The sequence below is a fragment of the Herpailurus yagouaroundi genome, unplaced genomic scaffold (assembly GCF_014898765.1).
Source record: "Herpailurus yagouaroundi ecotype Mexico unplaced genomic scaffold, PumYag 210, whole genome shotgun sequence".
Classification (NCBI taxonomy): Eukaryota; Metazoa; Chordata; class Mammalia; order Carnivora; family Felidae; genus Herpailurus; species Herpailurus yagouaroundi.
In genome coordinates this window covers 18235191-18258782 of record NW_024412441.1, presented here as the reverse complement: position 1 = coordinate 18258782, position 23592 = coordinate 18235191, and the positions used below count along the sequence as shown (strand labels likewise).

At 40.2% G+C, this 23592-nt stretch overlaps 1 protein-coding gene across 1 annotated transcript in view; it reads right to left on the bottom strand.

The window, feature by feature from the left end:
- The window catches only part of VWA3B (von Willebrand factor A domain containing 3B), a 201453-nt gene that overhangs the window by 79491 nt on the left and 98370 nt on the right, over nt 1-23592 (bottom strand). Inside the window, 4 exon segments of the mRNA XM_040453963.1 lie at nt 185-367; nt 8131-8229; nt 18583-18714; nt 19807-19945. Of these exon segments, the coding sequence (XP_040309897.1) occupies nt 185-367; nt 8131-8229; nt 18583-18714; nt 19807-19945 (553 nt within the window).

Below are 23592 nucleotides of genomic sequence, written 5' to 3'. Positions count from 1 at the left end.
TGCATTTTCACAAATGCCTTAGTTCAGATGGTCCTTGGACCACATCTTGGAGTAAATGGTTAAGTGATTTCATTTGCTTGACTAAGTTGTCTTTGTGGTTGCAGTTTTATCAACTAAGGTATCATCCATTGGCCTCCAGCCTGTACAGAGTGAACACTCTCTTCTCAGTTCATTAAGCTCTTACCTGAATAGCCTCTGGAGGATACAGATCCTTGCAGCCAAAATTATAAAGGTGGAACTCTCCTCCAGTCAAAGAAGCAAGCTCTTTCAAAAATCCATTTGCAATCTCATCATTGTAATTGAAGGAGATGGTGTAAATGGGAATTTTCTGAAAAACTTTGACTTGGTCTACAACCATTTCAGGTGGCTGAAATGATACATTTTGAGGGGAAAAAAGGGAGATGGAAAGAGAGGAAAAGAAAGAAAAAATTAGATGTGAAAGTCCTTAGTATTTGCTATAGACAGTGAGATTCTCAACTAGTAATTCCTTATACAGTGATGAGTGGCTTCTTGGAAAGGTGTCAATTCAATAAACAAAGCAAACAATGCCAGGTGGTGAGAGTATGAAGACCAATGACTCAGCCATTGCCTCTGAGGGCTCACAATTTGGTGGAGAAAAGAATTTGGAAGAAAGATGTGACTAACTAAATCACTCAATTTTAGGTGCACCTAAGCTTAAAGCTCATGCTTTTAGAGTGTTGGGCAGGGGTGTCTGGGTGCTCAGTCGGTTGGGCGTCTGACTTCAGCTCAGGTCATGATCTCACAGTCCATGAGTTTGAGCCCCGTGTTGGGCTTTGTGCTGATAGCTCAGAGCCTGTAGCTGCTTCAAATTTGGTGTCTCCCTCTCTCTCTGTCCCTCCCCTGCTCATGCTCTCTCTCTCTCTCAAAAATAAATAATCATTAAAAAAATTTAAAAAAAGAAACACAGCAAACTATAAATAAACTTAACATATTTAAAAATAATAATAATAAAGTTCTGGGTTATATTTTAGAGCACTGAAAGTATCAGGGTAAAACATCCTTGCTATTGGGATTCTAGAGAGTGAGGCCACTGGATCTCAAGGTGGCTTCCAAAGCACCTACTCCAAAAGAGCAATTTCCAGCCTCAGAAAGGCCATTGTCAATGAGTTTCCCACAGAGTGAAAGAAGAGACGGTTATTGAGGGTCCTTGTACGTGCTAGGCACTCTGCTGGGAGCATAACATGCCAGTTAGTCCTCACAATCATCCTGTGAGGCAGTGCTGGAAAGACGGATAGTTGTCTACTAATATCAATTCCTCCCATCTTTTTTTTACTGGCAGAGCCCTGGTTTTCTTTTCATGACAGTAATGTGCCCAGTTAAAAAACAAACAAACAAACAACCATATACACATAAAAATTCATCTTCTGACATGTTTTTGCAGCTAGAATGGGCCATGTGACCCAGTTTTGTCCACTGAGATACAGGTGGAAGTCCCAGGGGAAAGATTCCTTTTCTCTGGTAAAAAGGCAAAGATTTAACAACAACAACAACAACATCAACAACAAGAACAACAACAACATTAATGTCCTAATGTCCTTCCCCTTTCCATCCGCACCCCCTGGAAAATGGACACACCCTAGAGATGGAGCAGCCATCTTACAACCATGAGGGTGGAAATCATAAACAAAGATGGTAGAGAATAAACATAAAAAGAAGTCTGTTTTCTTGGAGACATCCGTGAGTAGCTATAGAATCTAGACTACCTACCCCTGGGTTTCTTATCCATAGGAACATAAATCTCTCCATTGTTACAGTCATTTGTCTGCTCCTCTGCTTTTCTCCCCAGTAACATGCAACCCTAATTGGCCCAATGGGTATGGGCTCCACAGACAAAGGAGAAACTGAGACTCAGAAAGATTGTTTCCTAGGGTCATCAAGCTCTTACATGGTAGGACTGAAATTCAAAGCTAATTTTTGGTATTAGAAGCAATGCCAGACTGTTTGTTCCCCTCATTTGCAATAAAACTGTCTCTTAGGGGCGTCTGGGTGGCTCAGTCGGTTAAGCGTCCGACTTTGGCTCAGGTCATGATCTCGCGGTTTGTGAGTTCAAGCCCCGCGTCGGGCTCTGTGCTGACAGCTCAGAACCTGCAGCCTGTTTCAGATTCTGTGTCTCCCTCTCTCTCTCTGACCCTCCTCTGTTCATGCTCTGTCTCTCTCTGTCTCAAAAATAAATAAAAAACGTTAAAAAGATATCTCTAAAAAAAAAACTGTCTCTTGGTAAGGATCGACTGTCAAGTAATGTTAACATTATCTGGCTCTCAGAAAAGATGAACTGATGAATTCCTCTGTCATCTCTCCACCACCACAACCACAGCCCAGCTAGGAACCTTCAGAAACTGCTTCTGATTGTCCTGTCCCCACTTCCTCTGAGTTTCCAAGTGCCAGGAGTCCCTCTTTGATTGACCCAACTTGCTGGCTCCTTCAGCCAGTTTCTATTCTCTGCTTCTAGTTCCTATCATTTGGTCTTTAACCCTTCCTATATTCATCTTATGAGCCCTGGAAAGGCAGAGTGATAAGGGAGAGAGGACTCGGGATGCACCAATGGCTGGCCTTGTGCAGCTCACACACCACCCAGGGAGGTGACTGGTTAAGTGGTCCCCCAGGGTCTGGCCTCATTCCAACCACCACTTACACACAGCCTCAGTCTCTGGATCTGGCTGCAGCAATTGAGCCTGCCCCTGGCCACGAGCCCACCTCCACCTCTCGTCCTTTTTTCTCTCCTCTCCCCTCTGGCCATCAGCTGGTTTCCTAACCAAACAGCAACCTAACCGAGCTGACCTCATCCCTCTTGCCAACTGCAAGCACAGAGAAAAGTCCTCTCTGCTGCTTCCCCTCCCTTCAGCCTACCTTCCATCTCTGAGTACATACTGTACACCAAGCACTAAGAGCTCTGCTTGTGCTCTCTGCCTGCATCCTCCCTACAACCCTCTGAGGTGGGGCTATCGTTATCCTTGTTTCTTACCAGGGACTCCTGGCCACTACCCCTGATACCAGACTGGATATGCTAGACCTAAATTCTGTTAATTTTGTAGAGTTTTAGCCAGGAACTATTCCTGTATTGACTTATAGCTGATATATTTGGGAAGGGAAAGCAATTAACATTGATTTAGTACTGATTGTGGGTGCCAGGTACTGTGGGTAGCATTTTCAGCTTTTCATATGCTACCTGACATTTTCATATATTTATTTGCCCATTGCCTATTTCCCTATAAAACATAAATTTCACTGAAGACAGGTTCATCTTGCTTACCACTGTATTCTAGACTGATAGCAATGCCTGGCACATAAAAGGTACTCAGTAAATATCTGTGGAATGCATTCATGGGAACATCATCTCATTTACTCATGAATAGGGAGTATTAGTTCTAAGCCACAGATGAGGAAATTCACAGTAGAGGACTTGCCCAAGGTCATTCAGATGGGCAGTGCTGGGGATGAGCTTCGAACCCTGTTCTCTAGCTCCAAAGCTATTTCCGTCATTCCATACAGCTAAAGAGAGCGCAGGCACGAGAAAGTCTGTTAGTGTATTCTCGTGAACCCCCCACCTTCACCCAGCCTCAGGTAGTGTTTGCTAAACTGGACCCAGTGTGGTGTTGGGAGAGCTAGGCAGAGGGTGCAGGCACACCTGGACTGCAGAAGGAGCTCCATCCCTGCAACGGAAACCAGCCATTCCTGACCTCCTGCCTGCACCCCACTCAAGGATTCCTTTCCCTAGTTTATGTTCTCACAGCTCTGAAGAGAAGATTCAGAACATGGAAGTAAACCTTTCACGCACACCAGCCTGACTGACCCTGACTCCTTCCACACACTTATTCTAGCAGCTCTGTGTCTAAGAAAGTAGCGGGGCCTTTCCATGTGGAACCCCTGCATGACATTGAGGAAGCCTTTCACAGCCCAAGACTCCTTCATATGTTCCCCATGGAGGTCCCTTCAATCCCTAAATGAGGCCAAGCAGTGTGCCTGAGAGACTCTCCCCAGTTCTCTCTTCTCTGAGTCTACACAGTAGCCAGATGACCCTTTCACCACAAATGTCAACTGGGGTGGTAAGAAAGGCAAGGATCAGTTCTCCCAACTGCCTGAAAGAGGTTTGGCTGTGCAGGTGGCTCACTCTGTGCCTTCTCTATGTCCCCACCCCTGGTATACCTCATATTAGGCTTTACTCATTTCTCTTTGTTTGGAATGGTGCAAAAGCGTTCCTCACTCCCATTTTCTTGATTCCTACCAGGGTAAGTCCCTAACTTCAAAGAAGTCCCAAAATGACAATGGCCAAAGATGTGCTGGGCTGCTCCTGGCAGAGGCCCTGCAGTGTCCATTTGCACCTAGAGATGCCCATCAAAGGACACCTATAAATTCCATTTTAATGAAGATGAATATTACTAGAATTCTTTTCACTTGGTTAATTTAAGACTTGTCTTGCTGTATAATTCTTCCCCAGACATTTAACAAACAAGCAGTAAGTTGGTATCTATGGAATTAAATCCTGAATAGCATCTCTGTGTATGCTTTCAAGCAGAAAATTCTGCTGAGTATCGGGAATAATAGCATTGGCCTTACATATTCAGGTCCTACAAAGTCAGTGAAAATTCAGAAAGAAATGGAGATTGTGTGATACATCTTAATGTCCTCTACACAGAACATGAATATCAAATATTCGTTTGCTTTTTTGAGAGAATCTGAGGGGTAATGCAAGAGAAATAGACTGCATGTGAGGAAAATGCAGATATGAACATAAAATGCCTAACTAGGAGTTTATAAATTACTATTTGGGTCGCCGGTATATTTCTAATTCCAATTATCATCCATATCCTTAGTCCTTCATCTTTTTTTTTTTTTAATTTTTTTTTCAACGTTTATTTATTTTTGGGACAGAGAGAGACAGAGCATGAACGGGGGAGGGGCAGAGAGAGAGGGAGACACAGAATCGGAAGCAGGCTCCAGGCTCTGAGCCATCAGCCCAGAGCCTGACGCGGGGCTCGAACTCACAGACCGCAAGATCGTGACCTGGCTGAAGTCAGACGCTTAACCGACTGCACCACCCAGGCGCCCCAGTCCTTCATCTTTAAGTGGTCCACAGACCCTCTGATGAAACCGAGAGATCTTCTCCCCAGAGAAATGTACAAGGACATTCTGCATATACTCTCGGAAGATTCCAGACTCTCAGAAGTAATGATAGACTGTAGGTCAAGAATCCTTCCCAACATGGTGGACCATAGGACAAGAATCCTTCCCAATATGCTTTTAGCAGGAGTGTTACTTGGTCCATCCTCTCTGGGGGATATTTGGAAGTATCTATCAAAACATATACCTTTGTACTGAGTCTACTGTTCAGAATTTATGCTATAGCTATACATCTGCAAAACACATGCGAATAGTTACTTTTGCAGCATCGTGTATAACAGAAGCACTGAATAATATAATAATAAAATAGACTGAAAACAACTTCAATGTCCATCTCCAGGACACATGGCTAAATAACTTAGTCATGTGATGGAATACTAGGCACCTATAAAAAATGAGGAAGCTGTTTATGAAATGATAGTAAGCAATTTCCAAGGTATATTGTTTTACATAAAGGTGCAGAATACACTATCATTTATATATTTATGAAAGAGAGTATATATAAATACACTTCTGCTTGCATAACAATCCCTGAAAGAAGATACAAGAAATTGGTAACATACATTGCCTCTTAGCTAGTGAACAGGAGGTAGGAAGGAGAATTTTCTCTGCATGCCCTTTACACCTTTGTAACTAGGTATATCTTTGTATACCTTTGTAATACCATGTGAATGGTATACTATTACACTACACTCATTACTATTCAAAATGAAATAAACAAAATTAATTTCCAAGGTAGAAGTTATATTAAATTTATTTATATAATGGAATATGATGGAGTCATTGTGAATGATGTTTTGGAAGAATTTCTCATGACTTGCCAAAAAATGCATATATTAGATGAAACAAAGCAAAACAAAATTGAATTATGACTGAGTTAAATTTTCTTTTTTATGCTTATATGCTTATCTATATTTTCTAAATTGCCTATAGCGCAAAGAGTAAAATCAGCAAGAGTTTATTAAAAAAGAAAAGACCCCTTGTCCAGATAACTTTCAAATCAGAATCTCAAGCCCCATATTCTTCAAACACCAGCCCCATATTTTTAGAGGCTTCTGGACATCCATGGACTACAGGTGCTCAAACTCAGCTTCCTCCATCAGCAACTCCCAAGCTTGCTTCTTCTTTAAATTTAAATTTAAATCAGTTACTAACATAATCATTATAAACCAGATATCAGTAATCATGATGCCTTTCTCTCTTGGTGTTATCTTCTCCTCACTCCATCCTCCTCTGCTCCCAAACTGGTCCCCACATCCTTTGATGCTACTTCTATTATCTCATCTCTGAGGAGAGTCCTCTCCTCCCCACTTCTGTTTCCTACCTGAGGTGGGCCCTCACCAGCTCCCATCCAGATTTAGTCTTTCCCTCCCACTGTTGAGGCATATTTCTGAAGTACAGGTGAATGGGACCACCTGCCCCACTACAGCCCCTACTGTGGTAAAACCCACTCATTCTTTCCAGGTGGCCGTCAAGGACCTTCATAATCTTCCTCAACCAAACTTTCCAGCCTCAGCCCTGACACTCTTCTGTCATTGCCCTTGCTCTCAGATTGTTTCTCTGGGTAGCCCACATACTTCCACACTTCTGTTCCTTCTGCCCAAGACACCAATAATCTCTGTTTAGAAAATTCCTTCTCCTGGGGTGTCTGGGTGGCTCAGTTCGTTAAGCATCTGACTTCTGCTCAGGTCATGATCTCGCAGTTTGTGAGTTTAAGTCCCACATCAGGCTCTGTGCTGACGGCTCAGAGCCTGGAGCCTGCTTCAGATTCTGTGTCTCCCTCTCTCTCTGTCCCTACCCAGCGCTCGCTCTCTCTCTCTCTCTCTCTCTCTCTCTCTCTCTCTCTCTCTCTCAAAAGTCAATAAACATAAAAAAAATAATTTAAAAGGAAATTACTTCTCCTCTTTCCAGACAGAGCTCAAATGCCCCCTCCTCAGTGGACTCTTTCCCAGCCTTCTCTCCATCTTGTACAGCAGAATTCATCACTCAGCTCCCAGACACCTCACAGCACAAACAACCCCACACCCTGTGTCATATCACAGTTAACCATACATGTCCAGCACATCCTCCAAAGTGTAAGTGCCCCTAAGGCAGGGGTAAGATGTTATTCATCTTTGTAGCCTCAAACCTTGGCACCACACGTGGAGCATAAGCAAAGCACAATTGCTTTTAAACAGAAAGCATAGTGAAGTTGATTGGAAAATCATTCAAAATAAAATTTCACTTTACATATAACTTCTCTGCCATAAATCTAATGCTGTGATAAAATCCAGTTGCTTTACTATTTAAGCCCTGGACCATTTGATGTAGGATATTTTACAGTATTTGCCTAGCACTCTTCACATGCAAACACCTCACAATGAAGGATGCAAGTTGATACTAATTCACTTCAGCGGTTAATTTACATTGTACTGGCCTGCAAATCCGTATGTTTATTTAATGCCCAGAGCATTAGTCTTTCATTCACAAAGCTCAAAAGAAGATGAACAGACTCCACTAAAACTTTTCAAATATTTTCCAGTCAGGCTAAGCAACACAAAGAACATTTCACTAGAAAGGCATGCTTTTGTTTAAGTGATTACTAAGTTAAAATTAGGGGTAAAACCAAGGACATTGTGCAGTGACATGTTTAGATTTGGAGTCCCTGAAGGAAAAAAAAAATAAAAAAGAATCTCCTTACTCTTAGTTTGTAATAAAACATAAACCAGTCCTCAGTGGAAGGTGGATATCTCCTTTCATGGGTTTGGTCTCCAGGCCTGTGGGTGTGTGGTGCATTAACCAGACAACATTTGCTGTCACATAAATTCTCCTCTGCATTTCAGCAGACAAAAGAATTCCTCAGTGTATTTTCTCACCTCAGTTCTGGGTCCCTAAGCCAAGGAACCATCTCTCAACAGCTTTTCAATGGCAGTTATAAAAGTCCCTCAAACTCATTCTCAGCATTCAAAGGGTACCGGTGAATCTGTCTGTATCCCCAACTTTGGTAAGTACCTGATCAGGTCTCCCATCTGTCAAAAGGTAGATTACTTGTGTTTCTTCATCAGCGAAAGCAATTTGCAGAGCATTTAGGGTGTTTGTGGAACTTCCAATCTATAACAGAGAGAGAGAGAGAAAGATACCAAGCACATACTTGAGTCTCAAAACAGATCTCACAAACAAGTTATTTTCTGCTTCCAAAAAAAGATAGAAAAGTACTTGCAAAATAAAAGATAAAATTATATTGAGATAATAATTTAAGCCCAGGAATTCCAAGGAGCCAAATCCCTGGGTGTTCTATAAAAGCCTCTATCCAGACAATTCCAGGACAGCTAGAAGCCAGGACTATGGATTTCCTGTCCTGACGACAGAGTTCTTAACCCAACTTTATCTTTGTGTAACTAACTCAGTTACTGTTCATTCGGCTGTCAACACAGCTTAAACATACAGTCTGAATATAAGCCTGGCAGGGCAAACCAGGATTTATTCAAACATGAGTGTGTTAACATCAGCAATCTGGGGTACAGCAAAGAAACTGTTAAGTTTTTGAAACCCCTGCAGTTTCTGCCCAAGGATGTAGAGCACTGGAAAGAATGCCACTGCCAGCCTTGTAACAAAAAGGAGCCAGACAAACAGCAAGTAAATGCCTTTTGTTAGGCTCATTAGAGTGCTTAGGTCACAGGGCAATCGACTTGCCCCAAACGTGAGGACAGACAGGCATGTGCAGAGACTGGCGAGATGCAAGCACTGGCTTCTGGGGTGAGATGCGGCAGACACTAGTAAGAAGAGGTTGGTTGGGGTGACTGGTGAACTGGTAGAGGTTAGCCAGGTATATACTGGTGAGAAGGTAAAGGTCCACAGGCCACAAATATAGGGGAATCTGCACTCTCTTGGAGGCTTTTTCACCACAAAGCCCACAGGGTGCTCAAGAAAGTCTCCCACATGGTGCAGAACTGGGGGAGAACAGTGACACAGGGGCCCTTCTCCTCCATCTCACCCTCGGAACAAAAGCCCTAATGTGTGTGTGTATGTATCTGTGTATGTGGTGGGGGGCGGGGAGGAAGGGCAACAAACAGAGTTACCCTTAGGGTACTGGCGAAAATCCAGGAGAGCTGGGGGAAGTTCTCCAAACCCTCCACTCCTGGAAAAGGAACAGGGCTAGGTTCTGGGCTCAGAACTACTGAGAAAAACACACTCTAGGGAGTGACTCTGGGACACCAGCCTGCCTAAGAGTAAGGCTCATTCAGAGAACACCCACCCTACGTTCCCCTACCAACACTGACTGGCAAGGAACTGGTAAGAGAGTTACAGTGTGAGGCCCAGTATGAAGGGAAAATCAAAATCACAGGGTGGAGCAGACACTGACAAACAAGTCTCTAGCATATCATCCCCCACCCTAACCCCAAGTACTACAAAAATGTGAGGGGCCTGGTGCACATGGTAATGGTAACAAACCTCAAACCTAGCCCAACTCCGGATTAATTTTACCCCTCTGCCTCAAAAAGAAAGGTATGCTCATTTCCAGACATAAATAATATTTATCTCAGTCTCTATATACTACATGTGAAGTCCAGCTTTTAACAAAACAAAAAAAAAGCATACTAAAAAGAAATAAACAACATATTACCAAGAGACAAAAACACTCCTCAGAAACAAACTCAGATATGACACAGATGTTGAAACTATTTGAAAGAAAATTTAAAATAACTGTGATTAATACTCTAAAACTTCTAATGGCAAAGGTGAACAACACTAAAGACCAGATGGGTAATTTCAGCAGAGGGATGGAAACCTTAAGAAACAGTTGAATGGAAACACTAAAAGTCAAAAATACAGTAATGCAGATGAATACAAAGAGTAAAATCAAAACAGAAATGAGCATCAAAGGGCTGTGGGATGGTATCAAACATTCTGACATGTGCATAATTGGAAACACAAGAAAGGAAACAGGATAGGAGAAATATTTGAAGAAAGGAATGGCTGAGAGTTGTCCTAAAACAAGACAGACATGAACCCATGGACCCAAGAAGGTCAAGTCAGATAAATGAATAAAGTGCCCCGATACTTCTACCAGGGTTGTGGCAGAGAAAGCCAAGTAGTGAGCCAAGACTCTCATCCTTACCAAGTGTAACAAGCCCTCCCCGCCCAACAGTGCTCACACCCACCCAGCAGTAATGAGATGCTGCACCCCTCCGAGTTCAAGTGGGGAAGCTGGACTCCAACCTCTACCTCCTCCCCATAGTATGTAGCCTCCTGGGTTGAGCCTCTTTCACTTCCCAAAATGTATTTAAGATTTACCCAAGTTATTTCATGAATCAAGAGTTTGTTCCTTTTTATTGATGACTAGTATATCAATGTATGGATGTAAAATTGTTTATCCATTGTTTTCCTATTGAAGGATATCTGCGCCATTTCCCATTTTGGGTGTTTATAAATAAAGCTGTTACAAACGTTTGCTTACAGGTTTTTGAGTGAATATACATCAAGAACTGTGAAAGGTCTGCACTTTTCCCTTACTTGCAGACTAACATGGATGCTGGCAGAAGATTCAAGACTCTTGGGTCACTGACGAAGGACTTTACTACTCACAGCAATAGCAGTAGCCAGAATGTCAGTTTTTGGCACCAGTTTCCTGAGTTCCAATTCCCATAGAGTGATGTGAAGAAGGCTAAGTGACACTTGCACACACAGTAGATTGTGTTAAAGGAGAGGGACCCTGAACTTAGGAAACTGTATATCCTATAATGGACTGTAAGCATGCTTGTCCTTTGCTCTGGAGTTAGATATTATCTTTATACTGGATAATCAACACGTCACCTTCTGCCCTGAAAGGAGACACTATCTCTAATTTCTCAGGCAGTTTGCTATATAAACATCCTTGAAAAGACTGACCAGAGGTTCTTGATATAAGAAGATCATTGACTTGAAATCATTCCCTCTTTTGTAATGTAGGCTTTTAGTGCATTAACTTCCTTCCCAGCACTGTGTTAGCTTCATCCCCCCAAATTTTCACGTTTTGCTTAATTTTCATTAAATTCTATGAGATTTTAAATTTTCTTTGTGGCATTCTTTCTGATCTGTGAATTATTTAAAGCCTATTCTTTAATTCCCAAGTGTCCTGAGATTTTCATGTTGTCTTTCTGTTATTGATTTCTAGTTTGATACCACTATGGTCAGGAGACATCTGTATGACTTCATACTCTGTGATATCAATTCTTTTAAATTTTCTAAGGGTTGTTTTATGACTCAAGATATGTCTCTTTACGTGAATGTCCGATGTTTGTTTGAAAAGAATATGTATTCTGTTGTTGGGTGGAGCATTCTATAAATGTTAATTAGATATGGTTAGTTGAAGGTATTGTTCAGTTCTTTCAAATCCTTGCTGACTCTTTAGTAGTGCTATCAACTGCTAAGACTGGGGGTACTGAAGGCCCCAACTATAATTGCTGATTTGTCCATTATTCCTTTTGACTCCATCAGATTTTGTTCCATGTATTTTGAAGCTTTGTTGTTTGGTGCATACACATTTAGGATTCTTATCTTTTTTTGTAAATTATAGGTGACGCACAATGTTACATTAGCTTCAGGTGTACAACATAATGATTGGACAAGTTTATATGTTATACTCACCACAAGTGTAGGTAGAATTGTTATCTTCTCATTGGATTGATCTTTTTATTATCATGTTAAGCCTCTTGCAATTCTCTTTGCTTTAAAGTCTACTTTATGTGATATTAACATAGTTACTCCAGAGTAAAAAAAATTAGTGTTTATATATCTTTTCCATCCTTTTACTTTCAACCTATGTTGTTATTTTTGAAGTAAGTTTCTTACAGACCACATAGAGTTGGATCATGTTTTTGTCTACTCTCTAATATCTGTCATGTAATTGGTATATTTAGACCATTTACATGTAATTGCTGACATTTAATTAAGCTTCCCATTTTTGTTTTTTTGTGTATTTCCTGTTTCTCATTTATCTTTTCCTTGCCTTGCTGTGGATTATTTGAAAATTTTTAATGTTCTATTCTGATTATTTGTAATATTTTTGAGTGTATTGTCTTATGTAGTTTTCTTCATGGTTGCTCTAGGTATTTTCTTAAGCATATGTGTAACTAATCACAGTCTAATGATACTGATAATTTACCACTTCAAATTAAGTGTAAAAATTATTCTTCCATTTAGGTCCCTTTACTGTAGCCATTTAAAAAATATAATTGTCTGAAGTATTTCCTCTATATTCATTATATATATAGATGGTGTTAAACTTTTGCTTGCACCATAAAACATGAGTAAAGAAACTCATGAGGTTACAGATTCTCTCCTATGTTTACTTCTATATTCACCCATTCCACTGTTCTTCCTTCATTTCTGAAGGTCCAAACTTTCTTCCTATTTGGAGAGTTTCCAGTAGCCATTCTTTAAAGGTAGGTCTCCCAGCAATAAATTCTCTTCATTTTCCTTCTCCTTCAACCCTGGAGGATATTTTCACCAGATAGACGATTCATGGCTTACAGTTCTTTTCTTTCAGCACTTGAAAAATGTGCCACCTCCCTCTGGTCCCATAGTTTCAGATGAGAAACTGCTGCCGTTTGAATTTGTATTCCTTTATAGCTTATGCATTATTTCTCTTAGGCTGTTTTTAGGATTTTTCTTTGTCTTTACTTTTCAGAAGATTAAATATAATGTATTGTGGTATGGATTTCTTTGGTTTTACCCTGTCTGGGGTTTGCTTAGGTTCTTGAATTGTAGTTTTTATGTTTTTCACCAAATTTGGGGAGTTTTTAGCTATTGCTTTTTTTAAATACATTTTCAGTCCCACACTCACCTATCCTTTCCAGAATTATGATGGCATGAATATTACATCTTTTTTACTGTCCCAGAGATCTCCGAGGCTCTGTTGGTACTGGCATCAGTGGTTTGCTCTTCTCATTGAAATGTGGATTTCTTGGATCATGGTATGACAAGTGATTTTTATGTCCTGGACAATTTGGTCACTATGTTAGGAGACTATTCCCATTTAAATGTTATTTAGCAGGCAGTCACCCTGTTCAGGTTTAGTATATTTATTTTAGCCTACCTTTTTGGGCTTTAGTTCCAATGACAATTTAATTTTCTACTCTATGCAATCCTACTCTGGTCTGCTTTGTTCCTCTTGCGCTGCTGGGTCTCCCACTCAGTTCCTATTTGGTGCTGTCTGTGGGAAGCCCAGAAAAGCCATGTTTTGGGGCTGCCTATTGGTGCTAGGTGACCTTCTGGGGTATAGGAGCAGAAGCTGCTGAACCTGGCTCTACTTATGCCACTGAATTGAGAGCAAGAAGACACAAGGCTTTATTCACCTTTGCTGTTGTTGGAAGATTAGACTTCTCATTGGTGCCCCAGTTGTGAAGCTGGGACAGTCAGGGACTCTGCTGTTGTTGGCTGGTCACACCATCTACAGGTGACCTGGTTTTAGAAATGCCCAGGACTTTGCTGCTGCCACTGCAGCAGTTGTATAGGACCCCCTGCCAGTACCCCACGTGTGGAGTACACTCTAAGATAGTCTGGATATTGCTGCTGTCACTGCTGCCAAAGATCAGACTGCTCATACATGCCACAATGTTGTGACATAGAAGCTGGGGTGGCTGAGGACTTTACTGCTGCCATTGTTTCTGGTGGATCAGACTGCCTGCCAGACTTGGGTTGTGCAACTGGGCAGCTGGATTTCTGCTGCTCTTGCTGCTGCTGGAAGACCGGACCACTTGACAGGATCTGAGTTGTAAGGCAGGGACTGAGACAGTCATGGCTTTACTCTTGCCACTGCTTCCAATGAACTAGACTACGTGTCAGGGTCTGGGTTGTGGAGTTTGGGGAGTCCCACTAGATCTTTGGTGGGCCTACCCTTCACCAGTCCTTCAGTCAGAGAGGTATAAATACATGACTCTCTACATTTGTCAAAATCCATAGATCTAAACACCAAAAAGAGTGCTTTTGCTGTGTGCAAATTAAAATATAATTCAATTAGGATGAGGGAGGAAGTCAACATATTAATAATGAATGATATAATCACACTGAGGTAGTTGAGTAAAAAAGTACCTGACTTTAAGAACTTTAGGAAACAGTTTTTTGACTGGATAGTGTAAGGCTAAAGAGAGAAAGAACTATGTGTAAACACTGTACCCCAGCTGATAAGTGTTTTTCTCAGAGTATGGGTTAGAAATTCTGAAACTTTATGTATACCAGGGTTTAGCAAATAACTAACTCATTACAGATAACGAAAACCAGGTTTTTAGTGGTCAAAGAAGTTAAAATAAGCAAATACATTCTTTACAAATAATTTCTGAGGCTCTGAATTGGAGTAGAGTTATTAGCATGAACTCATGGTTTTATTTATCTTTTTACATTTATATATTTACTTTTGAGAGAAAGAGTACGTATACAAGAATGTGTGTGAGCGGGGGAAGGACAGAGAAAAAGGGAGAGAGAGAATTCCAAGTAGGCTCCACACTCAGCACGGAGCCCAACACAGGGCTCAATCCCATGACCATTAAATCATGACCTTGGCCGATATCAAGAGTCAGATACTTAACCAACTAAGCCACACAGGCGTCCCTTATTTTCCTTTTTTAATGAAAATATAGATAAATAGATACAGGAATATAGACGTTTATGGATTGATGGGCTATTATACATATATTTCCCATCTCTGTCCACTGAGAGAGCCTAGAAGCAGTGAGTCCAGTAGCAGCAATAAGCATACCTAAGTGCCCAGATTTTGGTTTTCAAATACCACTTTCTAATAAAAGAAACAAGGGTTCCTTGGAAAAGTGGTAAACTCCAGGACTGAGGTGGGAAAATATAAGATGATCATGAAATATCTATAGTGCCAGAAAATAAACAAGTATTCAAGGAAAAAAAAAAGATAGATGCATATGTGAAGAACACAGGGGGCAACCTGAAAGAGTTCCCAATGGCCAGAGTGGGAACAAGCTTGGTAACAAAATAAATAACAATAGTATTGAATTATTACTGAAACAGTAAATAAATATCCATGAGTCCATAATGAAATAAATATATGATTGAATGAATAAATAAGAGGGGGAAAGGGGAAGTTCTTCATTACAGAATTCCAACACATAAATGTAAAAGGAATAGAGGGAATAGAAAGTCACCATTAGAACAGCACATTAATAAGTGCTATAGAGAAGATCCACCACTGAGTGCTAAAATTAGTGGGTAGAAGTTCAAGACACAAAGGATATGTGCATAGCCTCAAAGTTATCTCCTCCAAAACATGTATTATCTATAAAAAGAAAAAAAAAGTAGTTTTACAGGGGAGAAACCTATCAGATGCCACCTTACCCAAGAGATCAAAGTTAACACCACTAGTAGTAAGGTGTATCACCACAATGTACTGCTCAACATGATGCACTGAGAAGGACACATCACCTCTGCAGTATTCTAACCCCAATCTAACCATCAGAAAACATCAGATGAAACCAGATTGAAGGACATTCTGCAAAACACATGATCAAAAGGTCATGAAAGACAAGGCATCACTGAGGATGTGTTACAGACTGGAAGAGACTGAGAAGACATTGCAACTATAACCGTAATGTGGGGGCACAGGTGAAACAGGTGAACAGGATTAAGAAGTACAAACTACCAGGTATCAAATAATTAAGTCATGGGGATGAAAAATACAGCAGAGGGAATATAGTCAATAATACTGTAATGGTATTGTATGGTGACAGGTGGTGACTATTCTTATTGTGTGGAGCACTCAGTAATGTAGAGAATTGTCAAATCACTATATTTTACACCTGAAACTAATATAAAACTGTATGTCAACTATATTTCAATAATAAATAAATAAATAAATAAAACTTTTAAGAAATAAATGCAATATGGGACCCTGGATTGGATCTTGGAACAGAACAGGAATACCAGTAGAAAGACTAATGAACCCTGAATGAAGTCTGTAATATAGTTAATAATGGCATTGTCATTTTCTTAGTTTTTGGTTTTGTTTTGCTTTAAATAGATTTTCTTTCTTTCTTTCTTTCTGTATTTATTTACTTTAAGTAGGCTCTAAGTCAGGACACCTGGGTGGCTCAGTTGGTTGAGGGTCTGACTTTGGCTCAGGTCATGATCTCGTGGTTCATGGGTTTGAGCCCCGTGTCAGGCTCTAAGTTGTCAGCATAGTTCACAACTTAGAGCCTGCAGCCTGCTTTGGATTCTGTGTCTACCTGTTTCGCTGCCCCTCCCTTGCTTGTGCTCTCTCTCTCTCTCTCAAAAATAAATAAATAAACATTTAAAAAATGGCTCTAAGCCTAAAGGGGGCTCAAACTCAGGACCCCAAGGTCAAGAGTCACATACTCTACCAACTCAGCCAGCCAGGCACCCCTGTGATTTTCTTAGTTTTGACAATTAAACTATGTTTACGTCAGATGTTAACATTAGGGGAAACTAACTAAAGGGTATTACAGGCACCCTCTGTACTATCTGTGCAACTCTTTCATAAGTCCAAAATGATTTCAAATTAAAAAGTTAAAAAAAAAAAACACCAAAAAACTGCTTCAACATTTGGGCAGCAGAAATATAGCTCAGATGGTAAACAGTACAACTCTTCTCTCTAGGCCCTATCTCAATAGTCTTGTTGACAATCCCACTGTTCAGGGATTGTTGCAAAGATGGTAGAAAAGCTAGGAGAAAGCCAGACTGGGAATCATGGGAAAGATGGTCAGAAGTTGGTGCCTCTTCTGCACCTGCTCCCTCCTTGCTTCCCCCAGCCTTGGGCCAGACCCCCACCCCCAACTACTGGGCAGACTCAGCCCCAGCTTATGCTCCTCTGACCTCAGGACTGGTTAGGCCTGTCTGGGGAACTACTGCTCCAACACCAGCACAAGGCAGTTTCAGAAGCTCTAGTGGTATCCTGAATTTATTGGGTTGATTCCTGAGCCGACCAGTCAAAAGAATATAGAGAAATGGTTTTCCTGAAAATAAATTTTGCACATTCAGCAAGCAAGGGAGCCTCGATGAAGATTTTTGAAGATAACAGAATTATACTTTACAAATAATTATTTTAGTTATATTTTTAGCCATTCAGGTAGTTGGTTCTATTCATTAGTGATTTCTATAAAAAGCAGCACCTGTTAGTGTTTTAATCTAATGAGACTGCATATATGATATCTGTTATGACCAACTCTAAATAAATGGGCTCTGAGTTAACAATCACCTATAGTCCATAAAAGGAGGCAACATGTATCCCAAGTAACTTCAATGGCTAATCCTGGAAATTTATCAAGTTGGGTGTGAGCTGAATATTCTTTCCCAGCATAAGATAGCCAGTTAGATCAAGATCTTAAGGCATCATAATTTCTTACAGAACATATTTCTTCCTTCTCCCATTTTTAAAGAATCAATCCTAACGGAACTCTGGTATATCCCAATGACAGCATATCTGGTATGTCCCGATATTCAAGGAGCTCTGCTAATGTCCATTTGTGGCTTCCTGTCAAATCTGGGACACTCAGGCACTGAACTATTTAAAGATGTTTATGATCTACATTTCACTTTTTGAGAAGAGCCCTTAGTTTCAATTTTATTTTTTTTTTTTAATTTTTTTTTTCAACGTTTATTTATTTTTGGGACAGAGAGAGACAAAGCATGAGCGGGGGAGGGGCAGAGAGAGAGAGGGAGACACAGAATCGGAAACAGGCTCCAGGCTCTGAGCCATCAGCCCAGAGCCTGACACGGGGCTCGAACTCACGGACCGCAAGATCGTGACCTGGCTGAAGTCGGACGCTTAACCGACTGCGCCACCCAGGCGCCCCAAGTTTCAATTTTAGTGTATCTCAACTATCTGGAATGTTTGTGGTTCTGGAAAAAGACCTTTTTTTAAAAAGGAAGGTAAGTTCATGATAAGAGAAAATTCAAGGAAAGGAAATTCCTTCCCAGTAGTCTAAGTGCCAAGAGCAGTTCTCCAATGAAAGGCAGTCCTGAAGAAATGATTTCCCTTTCTCACTGTATCCTCCGCCACTCTCTCCCTCCTTGCTTTCAGTCTTAACCAGTCACACTGTACTGTGTGCTTCCACCCACCAGTTCATTACTTTTGAACAAAGTCAACTGTTAAAAATAGCTGCAATATATCATTTGAAACAATAATGAGGTTTCAGGAGGATCAAATCTGAATGTTTGAGTACAAAAAAAATTAAATTTTGACATTTGTCTTCATAAAGGGGTGAGATCAGAGCCAAGGGCATATCTGAAAATGGTGTGCTGTGAACAGAAGCTTATCTAAATGTTAAGACAGTGACTCATGAGCTTGGATTCATGTGACCATTGTACACAAAATGAGTGTCTGTGTGAAAACCCTGCTGTCTCAGGGCTCAGAACCCTTTTCTCAAGAATTTCCATGGCATGAATTAACTCAGCAGGTGATCAAGTCAGGCTTCTTCTCCCAGACACAGTCTCCATCTTTCTTACCTTGATATTTCTAATCCAGGACTGAGCCCCTTTCAAACTATCTTCATTGATTTCAACAAGTTTTTCCCGCCAAGCAACTGCTTGAGCATCAAACTGTACAAAATTGAATTTCCTTTTATATTTCAGCTGCTCCTGTAAGAGAAAATTATTATTTAACCAAAACACCACTCAGATGTAAGAAAAGGTTAGGCTAGGTCACAGTTTGATAAATTTTAATCACTATGAAATCTCTTTTCAGATCTTGAAGCTAAAAATTACATTCAAAAGAGAAAATCTTTTCAGAAAATATTTAAACAAAATTTATACACAGTTTGGATATTATGCTTTTACAAATGTATATATGTCTGAATATATTTTATATATATATATATATATATATATATATATATATGTGTGTGTTTATATATAATATGACCTTAAATGTTGTCTTTAATACTGACATTAATGGTATACTGCATACACAAACTAAATGCAATCTGCTTAAAGAAAAGAAATCCCAAATGCCATCATCATTTTGGCCATCATCTTTTTGTTAAGGCTAGCATTTGGTTACATACCTTTTTATTTGCCTTCCACCAACCCACATTTCTCCAGTAGAGGTTTATCGAAATAAAACCTGTATTTTGTATTTGTGAACACTCCCCACAATTATTTCCTGTGGTAATACATCAATACTACTCATTTGTGACAGTACCGCTATATCCATTCTAGGAGTTAGGAAGTGGAAGCAGTCTGCCTTGGGTCACACAACTCAGAGCAGTCTGCCTTGGGTCACAGCACAGGTAGAATAAGAATTGGAAGCTCCTAACCATCAGCCTACACTCCTCCCATACATCAGTTCTGGTGCCAATGCATGCAACACCCCTAATAAACACTGGAAATTAAAATAAAAATGCCAAGCCGAAGAGCATCTGGAAAACGATGGAGATGTGGGCACACCACAGATTTCAGGATAGAGAAAACCTGGAGCGATAGACACTGAAACTCCCTTAGCATCCCACCTGTTACAGAAGACCCTGCCACGGGAAGGGTCTGCTTGCAAAGGAGAACTGATGAATCTCTAACTGGCAAAAGAGAGCTTTTATCTGAAGTGGCTTCCCTGTGGATGCCTGAGTGCAGACCTTACCTGTGCACCTTGCAGAACCAATGCAGATGAAGGCTGCTAAAGAAGCATTCATGACACAAAGGCCCCCCAAATCCATGAACCTGACAGTTCCATCTAACCTGTATAAACTGGATGATCTTGTCCTTCACCAAGTCCAGTTTGCTCTTCACTGAGTGAGATGTATCAATGAGGACGTAGACAAAATCATTACGTACTTTTCCAAAGAGGATTTGACTTCCATTCTGCAGCCACTTAATCCTAGGCAGGAAATTGGTTGAAAGTGAATTTTTACAGCCTGTGGCAATGACAGGTCTTCCTAAGAACTTAATAATACATATACAGAGGCCAAGCTGTACTATATTGTTTATGCACAATCTTCTGTGAGTGGATTACTCACTTGGAAGGTTTCCTGTGAAAAATCCTACATTTGAGCTGGCTCCCTTGTTCACCCCCACCTCCACTATCCATCATCAATCCATGTAAAACCGAACTAGGAAAATCAATAGGACAGAAAAATAAATCCAATACTGGGTTCCAAAGCCAGAAGTAAATTACTTCCTGTCATCTGATAGTTTCAATCCCTCAGTGACTTCAGACCATTTGTTCTTTTAACCCTGCTGACTGCAGTCAAGCTAGTAATGCCAGCACATTCCTGAAGCTTCAGTGAAGCCTATAGACAATATCAAGCAACCCCAGATCCCTATAATAACTAAGCATCAGGCAGTTGGAGAAGGACTACTTCTGTGATGAGATCTCAGACTCCCATAACAGGATGTAAATTAAGTTCAAGGCGAGACCTGGGGTAAGGGGAAAGGCAGAGGGGAAAAAATCCTTGAAACTGAGTTCAGAGTTCACCAAGGCCTAGGTAACTACAATTTGTAGGGCAAAATATTGATGAAGAGGTTGCTGCATAGAAGCAGAGGGGGTGGGGAGGGATGACAGAGAGAGGAAACAGGAGAAAGAATGCATTCTGGCCATCTGCAGAGAGTGCCCTAAAGATTTTGGCTCAGTAGGGGCGCCTGGGTGGCTCAGTCAGTTAAGCATCCAGCTTTGGCTCAGGTCATGATCTCATGGTTTGTGAGATCAGCACAGACTCTGTGCTGACAGCTCGGAGCCTGGAGCCTGCTTTGGATTCTGGGTCTCCCTCTCTCTGTGCCCCTCCCTTGCTCTCTCTCTTTCCCTTTCTCTCTCTCAATAAAAGAAATATTAAAAAAAAAAGATTTGGCTAAGTAATAATCAGGGCATGCATGTGAAGAAACTACTAAAACCAAGGAATAAATCACCATAAAGGAGTAACTAGATCAGCACCTCAGAGCTTACCCAGGGCTAGTTCATCTTCCAAACAACCTGAGTGGGAAAGGCTCCATAATACATGGGACATCAAGTAGAGTCCTCATAAGGGTATTGCCTTAGTAGTAGGACCAAATTAGCCCCAGACTAAAGGCTGCCCTGGACCTGTTAACATAACTTACAAGCAAGCCCCAGAGGGATCCACGTGATTTCAAGGAACATAACTGCATCATGGAACATGTATTTTAAAATACAGCAAAATCCAGCACCCAACAATGTAAAATTCAAAATGTCTGCATTTCAGTAAAAAATTATCAGGCATACAAAGAAGCAGGAAAATATGATCTACAACCAGAAGAAAAACAGATAAACAGAAACAGACCCTAAAATAATACAAATGATAGAATTAGCAGAAAAGGATGTTACATAGCCTATTATAAACATAACCCATATTTTCAACAAGGTAAAGTATAAGCAAAATGAGGACAGAAATAGAAAATATAAAAGGGAATTTATAGAGATGCACAATAACCAAAATGAAAAATATACTACATGGTATTAATAGACATCAGACACTAGCAGAAGAAAAGATCAGGGAACATTAAGAAAGACATTGCAATTTAAAATGAAAACAACTGGGGAGCCTGAGTGGCTCAGTCTATAAAGCATCCAACTTTGGCTCAGGTCATGATCTCATGGCTTGTAGATTTCAAGCCCTGCATCAGGCTCTGTGCTGACAACTCAGAGCCTGGAGCCTGCTTTGGATTCTATGTCTCTCTCTCTCTCTCTCTCTCTCTCTCTCTCTCTGCCACTCCCCAGCTCACAAACTGTCTGTCTGTCTGTCTGTCTCTCTCTCTCAAAAATAAAACATTTTTAAAAATAAATAAAAATAATAAAATGAAAACAGAAAAAAACAAAAAGTAGAGAATAAACAACTCATGGAACAATGTCAAGGAGTCTAACATATATGTAGAAACTAAGAAAAAGGAGAAAGAGGGAAACAGGAAAAATATTTGGAGAAATATGGCCAAATGTTTCCAATTTTGATAAAACGATATATGAATATATACAAGAAACTCAAAGAACCCAAAAAGAAGAAAAATGGAAAAAAAGAAAACCACCAATACACATCATGATATAATTTGAAATCCAATGATAAAGAAAAAAGTCTTAAAAGCATCCAGAGGGGCGCCTGGGGTGGCGCAGGCGGTTAAGTGTCCGACTTCAGCCAGGTCACGATCTCGCGGTCCGTGAGTTCGAGCCCCGCGTCGGGCTCTGGGCTGATGGCTCGAGCCTGGAGCCTGTTTCCGATTCTGTGTCTCCCTCTCTCTCTGCCCCTCCCCCGTTCATGCTCTGTCTCTCTCTGTCCCCAAAATAAATAAAAAACGTTGAAAAAAAATTAAAAAAAAATTAAAAAATAAATTAAAAAATAAAAAAAAAAAAGCATCCAGAGGTGACATAAAAATAACAGAAGACTTTTCACCATAAATCAAACACACCAAAAGATAATGGAGAAAGATTTTTAAAGTACTGAACTATAAAGTGTAAACCTACAATTCTATATAAAGCAAAACAAAAAATATTCCAAAAACAAAAGGAAATTAAAGAGTTTTTCAGACTAAGACAGCTGAAATAATTCATTATCAACAGACCTGCACTGGGATAAATATAAAGAATAAAGAGGTACGGAAATATCAAATATGTGGATAAATACAAAATACACTAATTCTCATTTTAAATCTATTTATACAAAATTGATTATTTATAATACATTATGGTTTATAGCATATGTGGAAATATGGTGTAGGACAATAATAGGGGTGCCCGAGTGGTTCAGTCAGTTGAGCATCTAACTCTTGATCTCAGCTCAGGTCTTGATCTCGGGATTCTGAGTTCAGGCCCTGCACTGAGCTCTGCACTAGGCATGAAACCTACTTAAAAAAAAAAAAAAGTATAGGACAACAATAGAAAAGACAGAAGAGAGGAATGGAAGTTATAAGATTTTTATGATATAGATGAAGTGAAATAGTATTTGAAGGTAGACTGTGGTAATTTAAAGATGTATACTGTAAATGCTAATGCTGTCACACATACAACAAAACAAAATAAAGAGGTAGAGTTTATAAGCCAAAGGTAGAAATAAAATGGAATCATAAATTCTCCAACAAAAGATGGTAGAAAAAGAGTAAAAAGAGAACAAAGAACAGGTAAGACAAAAAACAAATAGCAAGATGTAGATTTAAATCCAACCAAATAAATAATCACATTAAGGAAATGATCTTAATACTAAAATAAAAGGTAGAGATTAGAAATGACTATTATTAAAATGACAAAAGATAACAAGTGTTGGAGAGGATGTGGAGAAAAGGGAGCCCTTGTACACTGTTGGTGGGACTGTAAATTGGTGCAGCCACCGTGGAAAACACAGAGATTCCTCAAAAATTAAAAATAGGACTACCATACATTGCAGCAATTCTGCTTCCAGGTATTTATCCAAAAAAGAAAACACTAACTTGAAAAGATATATGCAGCCCCATGTTCACTACAGTATTATTTACAATAGCCAAGATACGGAAACAACCTAAGTGTCCATTGACAGATGAATGGATAAAGAA